This window comes from Neodiprion pinetum, chromosome 4 (assembly GCF_021155775.2).
Source record: "Neodiprion pinetum isolate iyNeoPine1 chromosome 4, iyNeoPine1.2, whole genome shotgun sequence".
In the NCBI taxonomy this organism is placed as follows: domain Eukaryota; kingdom Metazoa; phylum Arthropoda; class Insecta; order Hymenoptera; family Diprionidae; genus Neodiprion; species Neodiprion pinetum.
In genome coordinates, this window is record NC_060235.2 from 40,172,842 (window position 1) to 40,187,001 (window position 14,160).

General features: G+C 35.0%; 1 protein-coding gene across 2 annotated transcripts in view; it reads right to left on the reverse strand.

Moving 5' to 3' along the window:
• Positions 1 to 13,916, reverse strand: part of Eif4g (eukaryotic translation initiation factor 4 gamma) — a 65,026-nt gene extending 51,110 nt beyond the window's left edge. The window contains exon 1 of one of the 2 annotated variants that reach the window (XM_069135173.1): positions 12,758 to 13,916. In XM_069135173.1, coding sequence (XP_068991274.1) covers positions 12,758 to 12,980 — 223 coding nt within the window. In that variant the 5' untranslated portion in view covers positions 12,981 to 13,916. Of the gene's footprint in view, positions 1 to 5,586; positions 5,738 to 12,757 lie in introns of those variants that run through there. The other variant, XM_069135175.1, reaches the window with a different exon arrangement.
• Positions 13,917 to 14,160: the final 244 nt, after the last annotated feature.

The following is a 14,160-nucleotide window of genomic DNA, read 5'->3' on the forward strand; positions in this document are numbered from 1 at the left end:
AGCGACTGACGTTTGAATATTTACGTTATTAATACTTAAAATTGAAGTCAAATTTTCAGTCTCACACTTTCGCCAGAGGGACACCCCATCCTTTTCAATCTTTATAAGTACAGCTACACACCACTAAGAACCTAAACGTTTTCCTCGAGATGAAAAAAAAAAAAAAAAAAAAAAAAAGGAAGAAATTCTCATAGAAGTCAGAAAGTAATCAATATATGTTGCGACGTCAAATACAAATCGCGTGTAAATTATATATTTCTAATTACGATTTAAAATTACACATCTTTTTGCTGTAATAGAAACTACAAAAATTGTCGATACTACAAATTTACTCAAGATGTTTCTTTTTTTTCTCTGTATTTTACCGAATTTGCTCGGTAAATTCTTCTCGTCAAGAGATTTAGTAAAACGGTCGTTTCGAAAATGACAAATTAAATCATATCTCATGCGAATTCATCATAATATAATACCGCAATACATATGCACGTGTGTTTATGTAGACATTTGTGCACACAGGATATTTGTTGCACAAATTTCCCTCTGGGTAATATAACGCCTGTACATGTAACGCACCGCAGAATCGTATAGAATATAAGTGACGTACAATTACGCGTGTGTGCGTGTGGGTTTATTTCGTGTGTGAATAGGTATGTAATACTGTTAGTTTCTCCCCGGATATGCAAGTGGCCTCCTTCCGCGAAGAAGCGGCCTTGCCTGGAATGTACATTTTCTGTATTCCGTTCGTTGGTATAGGTATAGGTATCAAACCAATCCGGCACACCTTTCACCTGCCTGTGGCAGACATAAGCGTAAAACGACTCACAATCAGCCATCATACTAATGTCTCTTTTGCCGATCGTGTATATATGAGGCGTTCCACCCGAAACCGAGCCACGTCTGACCCATGAATCTTCAAGTATGGTCTAGTGTGATAGAAAATATACACACACACATATATATATATATATATAATAATAATAATATCCTAAATCGTTTTTTGTAAAAAAAACAGTGAAAAATCGCATTAAATAAGTTTTAAATCTAGGTTATTGACTTTTCTCTCTCCCTAAAGTCTTTGGGATCCTGAAAAAATTATTTGAGACACGTCACACAGAGAATGCTGACGTGAAAGGATCGCAATATTTATTTATTTATTTTTTTTTTCAAATAATTCTGGTCCAGAATAAAGAAAAATATTTTAGTTTATACATTGTATAAACTTAAACTACTATAAAAAATATTTTTCCTAATATATATATATGTATATATATATCATTCACCGAATTAGATTTTCTCTACCACGGGTTTGATTTTACTGCTCCCAAGAACACGAAGACCCAATTATCGAATCGATAGCCCCAATCGATTTGCATGAAATTGTTCTCATAAATTCTTTGTTAAAAAAAAAAAAAAAAAAAAAGGTTTTTAAGACCGAGACGAACGTGAGATTTAGACCTTTGGTTTAGAAGTTACAGGTGAAAAAAGTAACTAAGAAGTGAGAAGAATCGTATTAAAGATAAATTTGCAAAATATAAATCTATGTGTAAGATATTTGACTGTAGTATACACGCATTCTATATTTGTAAAAACCTTATGATCGAAAATTGTATAATAAATGGAATCGCGGTTATGAAATTACATAAGTGGTAAAGTATACTATGTAATGAGCAAACATCTAGAGAAGCAGGCTGTATTGAACCTTTGAACCATAATAGTGTTAAATATTCTTACTGCCTATTTCATATCCATATTTTGTATATTCAGAGAACTTTTGAACGTATTTCTTTGCGGTTTTTTCCTATTTCCGATAGTATACTAATAGGTTTTCAATACTCGAGACTAATTATTGCGATATAATGTAAAATTATTATTGCTAGAAGCAAACTGATTGAAATCGGATTTAAAAAATTCAAAATGGCGGTTCCAATATGGCGAACGAAAATTTGAAATTCGATCGAATCCAGAGTAGAAAAAAAAAAAAAACTCTGCCCAATGGTTTTTGAGGTTGCCGATTACGAATCTTAAAATCAAATTTGGAAAATTTGGTATGACGAATTCATTCAGCGACTCAGCGAAACCTCTGCACAGTTTTTTTTTTTTTAACCGTATTCGATGAAGTTTAAAATTTTGGTCTACCATATCGGATCCGGAATTTTGAATTTTTGAATTTTGATTTCAGCTTCGTAATCAGCGACCTCAAAAAAAACCCTAGATTACCATCTCGTTGTAAAAGTTGATTCAGCACAATAACGTGTGACTCAAAGGGTTAACGGGGAACAACTAAACGAGACGTAGAGAAATGAAATCGTACGAATTGATTGATTCTCTTTAGGTACCTAATGTTATATACGTACATGCATAAATACTTACAGCTTGTAAATGTATACATAATATATCGTCAGACGTAGATATTACATAAACGTCGGGCCTCCGCACCAAAGTGCCAACCAACCAATCACGTGTTTCGTATATTTTCTTATATATTATATGTATATGATTATTATTTTTCCGTACAAAAGGGGGAGAGAAGACGAAAGAAAAAAGGCAAGGTATACTTATTGATATAAGCTGCGCGTTCGTAATAATACAACGTGTAACCATAAACAGAGCCATGGTTAGCTAGTATCGATCAAATGGGGGTTAAAAATAAGCAAGTTACGCCCCTGGAGCCGATCGCCTAAAACTCGTCGACTCATCTACGCAAATTTATGCGTAGGCGTCTAGTCTGCGTTTAATCTGACCCGCGTGACGTCATGCAATTCCCGAAGCAACTTGGTCGATGGATGATTATTCATTATACGTGTAAAGAAACATTTCGAAAATATTTCAAAAAAAAAAAAAAAAGGTTGCTGCAAGTTGAAAATGTACGCGCCAGAAACTTGCAAAATATTTCTTGATTGTTGTTGTTCTTAAAAAGATTCTCATAATCTTTCTATAAAATATTTTATTGAAAGTTTCTTGGAAAGATTTCATGTTACGTGGGTATACGGTGTCTCTTTGTTGCAGATCATATTGTGAGAAGAGACTATATCTTCGACAGAGAAGAACAAAAAAATTTAAATTAATTGAAAATAATAAAAATAAATATTTCAACGCAGTTTATACGGTAATAAATTTCACATAACTTCGAAACACGATATTTAATGCTAATGCGAAGACACCCGGTATACAGTGTAAATATATGTATATATGTATACATGACCAATGTCCGAGATACGAGTCACGTGAAACTGACGTTTCCAACGCTGTTTGCTTTCCTCTCGTGGAGCTTCGATCAAAAACGGTATTCATAGAGATATTCAAGTTTAAATTTGAAACAGTATTAACGAAAGTTTTTTTTTTTCTTTCTTCTTTACTCAATTTGGCAATTTTTCCTCATTGTTTCTACCGCTTTCCGACAGCTTTTGCAACTAAATTGTGCCGTTGTATTTTTTTTTTCTTTTTATAATTGTTTGTTTTTTCATTTAGATATAATTTTTACGCTAACGATTCTTCAATTATTCAATAAATTTAATTACATAAATTCATCGATCGTAGAAGACAATCGTGAAACAATAGTGAGAAAATAATTTCACTTGAATTATAAAATACAACCAACGAGAATGAACTCGGTTTTTATCCTGCGCATCCCGATTTATCGCTTCGGGTGCATTTAAATTAATACATGCATAAAATGAAGGAAAATATTGCGAATACTTTCCGTGAGAAAAAATTTTTGCGAATAACAACGACGACGACGATAATAACAACAACAACCAACAATTGGTATACAGATTTATCTGTCGGAGAGACGGACGAATGAAAAAAAAAAAAAAAAAGTAAATTATAAATGAACAAGATAATTATATCGACAACCGAAAACGTTTCCGCATAGCGAAAAGAACAGAGGACATATAATGTATAAATTTTTGCTCGTACTGTACTGATTGTAAGTGCAGTTATAAGGAAAAAGTCTGGTTAATTTCAAAAGCATCTTAATCCTTACCAAGATACTCTTCGACTATTACATTTCACGGCAAATTAGTCATCCGTTGCAAAATGAAATTTTGAATGTGAAAAACAAAAGTATTAATTTGAGTATGTGAAGCTAAATTTTCGTAAGGGGAAAACAAAAAAAAACATTTGAACCATACATAGTTGAAGGAAGACTGAAATTTGCAACGTTTATTGAAGGTGATTGTTGTTGTTCTGTTTTATCTTACAATTATAACGTGGCTTGAAAATTATAAAAGACTATAAAAAAAAAAAAAAAATAATAATTAGATAAAGTTAAGGCGGAGGGGGAGGCTTGTTCCTATGTACATTTTTGACGTGTGTATTCGGGCCTAGCAATCGAAAAAGAAAAAAGAAAAAAGAGAAAAAATCCGACACTCTCTTGAATCTGTGTGCGGGAATAGAACAACGGATGTTGATTATATGTTAATTATATTGACCCCCCGTCTGCGGTAAGATTATCGACGAGTGGTCGGTCGGTCGGTCGGTCAGTCAGTCAGTCAACCATTCAGTCAATGAATGAGTCATTTTCTTCCGTCGACCACATTTGTAAAGTTTCTTTGATTACCGCAAAATGAAATAGCCATTAGACTTCTAATTTAACCCTTTGAGCCATAGCGGTAGGAGTATTCTTACCACCTATTTTGCATCCATTTTTTTTTTTTTTTTTTTTGTATATTTAGAGAACTTTTCACGAGGTTGAAATTAGTAACGTTACTTTAACGACGCATGTTTCGGAAAAATCGCTACTTCGCACCTTCGGGATTGTCCGAAATTTATTTAGCCATATTAAATAGAACGTAAAGGTGATTTGTTAAATTCCAACTCGTAGAAAGTTGTTTCAAAATTCCACAGGGATGATTTTTCTTCCCGGCGACTATCCGTTACGTTAACGTTACTAGCTTCAGCCTCTCAACTTTCCAACATATTTCTTTGCGGTTTTTTGCTATTTCCGATAGTATACTAATACTCGAAGGTAATTAAAAAAAAATCTTGAATATTGAAGGAATAAATTCATTTCCGAGAAAGTTACTCCCCTACACATATATAAATGTTTTACATAAGTTATTAAGTTTTTGGGGATCGCTGATTACGAATCTGCGATCAGATTTTGAAAAATCAATAAGACAAATCCAATCGGCATACCCGAAAACCCCGGTATAGAGTTTCTTAACCATTTTCATCAAATTTTAATATTTTATCCACAATATTTGATCCGCCATCTTTAATTTTTGAAATCTGATTTCCAACTCGTAACCAGGAACCCAAAAAAACCATACAATACTATCTTGTTATAAAACTTGACCAGACATTTTCAGATTTTCCCTAACATTTTTGCAATTCTAGTAAGTTACTAAAACCTAAATCATTCAGCTTAATAACTCTATACTTGGTTCGAATTGAAATTCGAATTCGAAGAAAAATATAATCTACAAAAACGTCAGTTCGAGCCAAGTGAATTGTAAGAAGGGGAAAAAAAAAAAAAAAAAAAAAAAAAAAAAAAAAAAAAAAAAAAAAAAAAAAAAAAAAAACCACACAAACAAACAAACAAACAAACAAACAATATTACAAATAACGAAAAATAAAACTCACCTATCATATTTGGTATTTCTTTCTTGAAATTTTCACAATTCTCCTCCGTCTCCTACTCCTCGTTATAGAATGCAAATGTGCACGGTATTATTACTTGTTGAATAAATTATTGTTAAAAAAGTATGATCCTTGGGTTGCACGAAATTGTTGTTATTATCACTGTCATTTGTTTTTTTTTTATTATTTTGTTGATATACATATATATATATATTTCGTTTGATCTGTTTACTTTCACTTCAGTTATTATCGTTGTCGTATATTTATCATTCTCCCTACTATCTCCAATTGTTTTTCGTAATGTATGAGTACAGGTAGTTTGAGTTGTGCTTGTATATCAGCAGGCCGGCACGTCACGTCATCACGACGACGTAGATCTTTTGTAACTCCGTTGCGGCTGGCGAGTTTGACAAAGTTAAAATAGCTTAATAACAAGAATAACCGCGAACACGTTGGTTAGAAAAATTGAAACATATATATATATATATATATAGGTATACCTGTATGCACATACATAGATTGTTGTAGCTGTGTTTCATCTTTGTTGCGTGTGTGTGTATTGGGAAAGGAAATTAATTTCGATGAACCCTTTTTCTATTTCTTTTGAATTGTCTCTTCGGTGTTGAAGAAAAAAAGAAAGAAACAGAGGGAAGATGAAGAGAAAAAAAGAAGAAAAAAAAAGAAAAAAAAAGAAAAAAAAAAGAAAATGAGCGCGCGGCAGTCGAACGAGATTAATAAGTTGAAACGATCGTAAGAAACGTTAAAATTGCACAAACGGGAGGATTGATAGAATGAAAGGAATTGAGGAAAGGAAAAGTGATTCGGGTGTAGGAAATAATAGAGTAGAAAAAGGGGCGAGAAAAAAAAAAAAACAGAACGATTTATTGTCTAAAATTATTATTGTATAAGTTTGAAACGTTTTCAGCTATGCGCGACTTTTATCAGCGTATGAAGAAGAAGAAGAAGAAGAAGAAGAAAAGCTTTTCTTTACCAGTAAATATATTTTGCACGATTGATACTAAGTCATACTTTGTATTCATTGAGCTGATAGTGGACATAATTAATCAAACAACCCTTGTCACATGTTAACCAGTTGTAATAAATAAATATATATGTACTTGAGGTATGCAATACTTCATACATTGCATATACAAATACATATTATGCATGTGTAAATGTGTTGGGGGAAACAAAAAAGAAGACGAAAGAAAAAGGAAATAGTAACTCGTACAGTTATCCCAATCAACACATCTCACGTATATATTATCATTATTATTTATTTTTTACTCCCCCAAATTGCAGGGCAACGAAGATTGTTTCACGTTACGTGTACAATAATAATATTGTATATAAATAATATCAATTTTTTTTTTATCCCCTTGTAAACTTGACGGACCACAGAAAAAATCAGGTATTATATGAATAAATGAATGAATGAATGAATGGATGAACGAATGAATGTATGTAGATGTAGTTTTAGGTAGGTGTATGTATATTGTATATACTATATGTTACTCATTCCCTAGCTTCACGTCACAGTTGCTATGTTGCTGCTGCATTAACAGGGTTCGTACGCTTTTTGGAACCCGAAATTCCCTAACTTTTCCAGCTGTTCCAGCCTGAAAATAGGATTTTTTTTCAGCAACCTTCCAAAAAAATATGCCGCTGATTAATGACAATTTTTTTGCTTACTAATACCAATACCTTCAATGTTACCTAGTAATTAATTTACTGTCCGACTACTAATTTACAAACAACAGCCAGCGATTTTCAGTAAGTAAAAGACGAAAGGAGGTTTGATATCAAGTAATGTGCGTATAAGAAAACGAGTTTATTTCTTCAAGAAACTTAAAATTCCAGTCTTACTTTCGAAATTTCCTCACTTTTCCCTGCTGTAAGAAATTCCCCGAGTTTTCCCAGTTTTCCAGGTTTTCCCTGTGCGTACGAACCCTGATTAAACTGTAAAAATACAAATTTACCATACTATCTTTCGTTATTATACACAGAGACTTTATCAAGTGGCACCCAGTTTGTAACAACATACGTTACTGTCTCTATGTGCTAACATATGTCAAGTCCACGAACGAAGAACAATGATACGTAATAATAATAACAATAATGACGATGATAAGAAGAAAAAGGACGTATGCAAGGTTTAGTTTTTACTCTGTACGCGCACACGCTCACGCACACACACACACACACACAGTCACTGTCGTCATATGTTTATTAATTCATCAATTCACGTATAATTTATAAAAAAAAAGCGTATATTTTTTATGCATGTATGAAAATAATTTTTTTTTTACAATATGCAAACACACACACACACACACACGCGCTCTCTTTTTGCATATATTTTTTCTATATCGCTGAAATATACGTATGCCGTCGTTGATATTCATATGATAGGTATACATACATCAAATATTGTATTTCCGTATCGTGTGATTCTTATTGAAGTGAAAGAAAATTTTAAAACGTACCTCGCAGGGAGGTGAGTAGGGGGATCGGATCAACCGTGTTACGTATTTTTACTTGCTAAACCATTTCACTGCGTTGATTCTATTATTTAATTCTACAAGGTAGAATTTTTAATTTTGTCAACGGAATTGAAGGTATTCAACACCCGACGAACGTAGAAAAAGTGCAAGAATTAGATTTAACCAGAAAGTCAAACCGCCGACAAGCAATTAAAAACAAAACTTTGTCAACAGCCGCCTTGTTTTTCTCTTTAAATGTCTTTACCAATTATTATTATTGTTATTATTGTTGTTGTTTTTGTTGTTATTAGATTTGACAGTTACTTCTTTTTTTGAGAGTTCCCAGGTTTCTATCCTGTCGCACACGTTTCCCCCCCCCCCCCCCCCCCGTTCTATTCCAGTATATTAAGTTGTACGAAAACAGTAAGGATACGATGTTGTAAAAAAAAAAATAGATAAAAAAAAGAAAGAAAAAAAAATCGAAAGGGATTTTTACGGAAACGAGAAGCGTGTAGTACCGTGTGGCTTGATTGCCACATGTACACGGACTACGTGCAATCACCAGCCGAATAGCGATTCGGCCCTGTTCGGAAATGTTCGGAGCCTGTGCCGCTGTGCTATTATCACCGCGAACTCTCACCGACTATCTCCTCTATCGCACATCCATGTTTCATGCCGTAACGAAGAAGAGTTATCGAGAGCGACAGAGACATAGAGCGAGCTAGAGAGAGAGAGAGAGATAGAAAAAGAGAGTGAGAGAGAGAGATAGAGAGAAAGGGATGGGGGAAGGAATATATCGGCATATTCACAATCAAACAGTAGAGTACAACCAATTTTCAAGTACATATGAAGAATTACCGAACGATTTTAACCAACGACGCACACACAGTATCGTTTGCCAGTCACGACAAATTAAACACGCATATATTTCGAAAATGAAAGTTTACTCTTACGATACACTTAATTGTAAGATAAAAGAAGACAAACGATAAGAATATTCGGTAATTATATATTATTATGTAAAAAGTTTCTTATTCACCGATTCATCGTATCTTCGTCGTTTGATAGAAATTTAAAAGCCTGTATAAATCTATTAATTAATATACCAATTCTGTTTATTTAAAAACAAAACAAAAAGTAATCAAGTACCTTGACTTGTTGTATATCATTGCGTTTTTCTCTTTGATTTTGCCATGTACAAAAAAATAAATAAATAAATAAATATATATATATATATATATATATATATATATATATATATAAGACAACTTAACATGCGTTTTTATCTATCCATTGATCAATGCATCCGAAATCGACAAGTTTTTTTTTTCAAATTCTCTTTTCTCATTCCATGAATAGAATTGAAAATAAAAGTATATAACGTATATCTATCGAAGATTTATTTATCTGACGTATAAGGCAAAACAGAGAGCCGAGTTTCGTGAAAGAGAAGAAGTAAGTTAGTATAAAATTACCATTAGAAGAAAACAAAAGTAAAAGAGGAGAGAAAACAAAAGGAAAATTCACCGATAAGCATGAAAATGTTACAATATGCGCCACCTAGCGTTGACGGATCGAATTTCATTCCCGATACGAACGTTTGTCGGTCATGCGACAAAATTGATATTACAGGCCGACCAAAAATATTGGAGAAAAAAAATTCCACAACATTTCCAAGCTTTCCCTTACATTTTCCCACTTCTAGTAAGTTACTAAAACAAAAATTGTTCAGCTTATTAACTCTATATTGATGATGAAAAACTAATATTTTTAGTAGTGTTTTTCCACGACCAAAATAAAAATTCCCTAGCAATTCCCTGATACTTCCAGGATTTCTAGGTGCGTGGACACCCTGGATATGCATAGCCATAAAAACATTGCGTAAATTCCCAAATTCTCGACGAATGAAATTATATACCGATGTTCTTTAATTAAAACGTAGGACGCGAAAAGTTAAACATCGCTTGCGTGTGAGACGAACGCTTGCATAATAAGAAACGAGATTCAAATTGGAATACGAACGAGTCTATATCTTTAATAAAACGTACGATAATTATATTTTCCCATTTACCGTCACCGAAATTTTGTCGAAATTTGTCTGGCATACGAATATAGAGAAGTACAAAGCATTATTACGGAGCGAGAAGATATCGTAAATGCACAACTAATACCGTTAAAAAATATGATGTCTAAAAATATTAATATGGAGACAATTTGACACTTTGTAATAATATAATAACAAGGCGATAATGTCTAGATATACCTGCAAGAGCGGCTAATTATAAGCTGAAAACAATTTTGTAACATAATAGTACTTTGGACGTGGATTATTGAATTGTAATATGTACCGAAGGATTGAAACAATAGAATTTCATACCTAATAACACAAAAACGTATTTAACCAAATGGTCGATAAGAACAACGCGATGTTTTAATTATTACATATTTACCTATGCATTCGTCGTTCCGAATTGAAACGCCTCTTCGTTTGCTCAGTTCATTATTCAATTCTTCTTCAATCAATTATACCATCAATTCAATAAAATAATAACGAACAGTCGGTGTTAAAACTTATCTTGCTAGAACAACAAGCGTAACGACTAGCTCAGGTGGACGGAAAAAATTAGAAATAAAATAAAGAATTGCTGAAACGGAGGAAAAAATTATGGGAAACAACCGAGAAACAGGAAAATCGCAATAAAGTCGATAATAATTTGCAATAATAATAATATTAAGACAGATTCGGGAGCACGGTCTGTTTTTAATTGTGAATCTTTATTTATCTATTTTCTACACCTGTGCAACGTTGCCGTTTTCATTTTCCGTACACGTAGGGCTTCGGATCGGATACGGAAACGATTCTGAATTAAAGAGCAGTCCGAGTCAGTTGTTGTTTCTTTTCCACTATGCAATTTCTCGGCTGATGAAATCACAGAGATTGAATTTCATTGGTCAGCAGCGAAAGTTCCACGACGATTTCTCGTGTCCCGTCACTGATGCATGCACGTATGTATGTATGTTTTTATATGGGGGCAGATTTCGATGCGTGTGCCTCTGTTGAACGTACACGTGGCGACATGTGTACAAATAATACTCGCCGCGCCGCTTCGCGAGCAAAGTACAAAATTACCCGACAAATTGCTTGTCTAGATTTTAAATGAATTTTGTAAAATCTAAAGCAGGGTTTGTACGTATTTTCGAATCTAAAATTCCCAGACGATTCCAGGTAATCCAGTCCGAAAATAAGATTTTTTCAGTAACCTTTCAAGAATTATTACTTTCATGTTATCTAGGAACTATCTTACTATTTAACTATCAATTTAAAAACGATAGCCTGAGATTTTCAGTATAAAAAAAGAAATAAAGGAAAGGAGCTTTGGTATTGAGAGTAATATACATAGAATGTATGAAATGGTGCTTAGAAACAAAATTTTAAGATCAATCTTTGCTTTTTTTTCTTTAAGATCCATAGTACTTTGTGTAACAACGAGTTTATTTCTTCGACCGACACAAAATACCAGTCTTATCCTGGAAATTCCGCGAGTTTTCCCGGTTTTCCAGATTTTCCCTGTGCGTACGAACCGTTATAAATGCGTATAACGGAAAGCTGAACGCACATAAGCGCAATCCATGTTTGTCAAATATTTTACATTGGTATTGAACTATGGACATCCGAAATGAAAATTGCATGATAACAACGATGTATCGGAGAGACAAATTGTCGTATAAAAATAGTAATTGCTTGGGGTATAGTAGATAAGATGCGGATGAAAAATATTGACAAAACGGATTTTTGACCTTAAGTCTGACTACCCAGCATCAATAATACATTGCCCAGAAATGTTGCGACTCAATGACGACACGGAGGATAGAAAACAAGTCTAAAGGTACAAATAACTCAACCATGATAAACAAATGTAAACTGTACTATCAAACAGGGTGAAATTAGCTCTACTTTAAGTAACAACACGTATGACGTAGTTATCACCAGATTTTTAATTACTTCGTGATAATTCCTGGAGTTTTAAATGAATTTTTAACAGTTCGGACAGGATGGGTATTGTTTAAATATTATGAATGTGTACATATGTACATAAAACGACTTGGCTTGGTGTTCCACGTAACGAGGAGGAAAAAGTGCGTTCAATTAATGTATAATTAAAGATAATGCGCTATCCGTCGAGATAAAATGGCACAAAAGTCGAGGAAAAATTTTTTCAACGGATGAATAAGGGGAAAAAAAAAAGAACCGGTTTCTCCGAAGTACTAACAGAGTAATCTATCCGGCTACAAGTTGCGAACAAGCGGCGGGTAAAACCCGGAAGATTATCGAAGAATCGCGATGCGCAACTATTTTTGCGGATTCGCGTAGCGTCGTGCCGCCCAACGTAACCTCACTTAATCCTAACCTAAAAACGAGTCGAAAAACACGCTCGACGCGAAGTCGAATGCGACAGTCGCACGTCACGGATAATAAATTCTGGAATAAAACGGCGATGATAATATCTTACAATTAGCGAATGCGAAAACCGAGCAGACGAAGAAAAAAAAGATGAGCGGCGCAACGCGCTCAGGCCTTAAACATAACCTGAAAACATAGCTACCAACCAAACCGAAAGGAATGTGAAACGCGGCTGTGGTATTCAATGTTCATTCAATAAGATAGGAGTTATTCAATTAATGTGACTCACCATGCGGTGCGAAGCGTTGATTGTTAGCCACAACAGCCGTGTAGGCTGGCGGCGGATGCTGGACGACGGATTGATTGACTACGTGTTGCGACGGGGGATGATGTTGCTGATGTTGTTGTTGTTGTTGTTGTTGTTGTTGTTGTTGTTGTTGTTGTTGTTGTTGATGATGCTGCTGATGGTGATGGGACAAGTGTTGATGCTTCCCTTTAGCCGGCATGCTCATCGCAGGAGATCGCCTCCTTTTGCTCGTTCCGTAATCTTCAAACCTAGCGTTGCACGGCCCGCTGTAGTCCTCATAGGGACTTGATTTTTCCGAATTTATCAATTGAGAAATGAGACCTGATGTAAAGACGTTGCGTTCTCTCTTTTTCTCTTCTCTCTCTCTCTCTATCTCTCTTTCTACCTTTCTCTTTCTTTATCTTGCTTCCTCTCGCTCGTTCTATCGTCGCGTGAAGCTGCACGAATTATCGCTGCCACCGAGCTGCGGTTCGTAAATATTGAATGAATTGCTTGCCCCTTTGGCCGCGTAACTAGTTTTGCATCGGATAATTCGAGGATCCACCCAGAGGCTTGACGGCCGTCTGAATACCAGAGAATAATTCACACGCGGTCATGGGAACGACACGCGCTGATTTAACCCCGAAAATTCGCCACCGCCACCCTCTCGGTTCCTTAATTTCCAGCCAGGCTGCTGATCACGCGTTTTCGTTGTGTCGTGACGTGCTCCGCGAGGATTCTCACTTGACCGGTTATTCCGAAACTCGGCACTGCTATCGTTTAAGCGTGCATCACTATTCACGGCGGCGCGATTATTTGCGTGATTTATATCTCGCGTTTACGCTTGAGTAATGTCCAGTCGGGTTAGCTTGTTTTAACAAAAAAAAAACTTCACTTGCATCAAGCAACCAGCGGCGACTCTAGAGTCTCGAACTATTAGCGTGTCTCGAATCGTTCGTTTCACATCGGCTTTCTTCGGCTTACTACGGAAATGCGCCGAGCACCGTAGAAAACACGCGGGAAATAGACTTTCGCGGTCCCCACTATCAGTCGATTCTTATTTGTTTCTATCTTCGGATAAATTCACAGAAGTAGAAAATAACGAAAGTTGAGAATCGAATAGAGCGACTGCCCTCGGATAGAACACGTCATCTCGGTTCACTCTATTCTCTGCTACTGAACCTTCTGCACTGTACTCTTAGAGCATATACTACTGAGGTAGCTTCGCGTGTAAAGAAAGTGGAACGGAGTGAGTGAGAGTGAGGTATATGTTGGTTATAATCTGTCTCCTTCGCTCTACGCCTGATTGGTCGATACGTTTCCTTTCAGCCAATCAAATGCAGAATGAGAGAGACGGAGTACCTAGTGTATATACCTTTCTCTCTCATCACGTCGGCTGGATTATC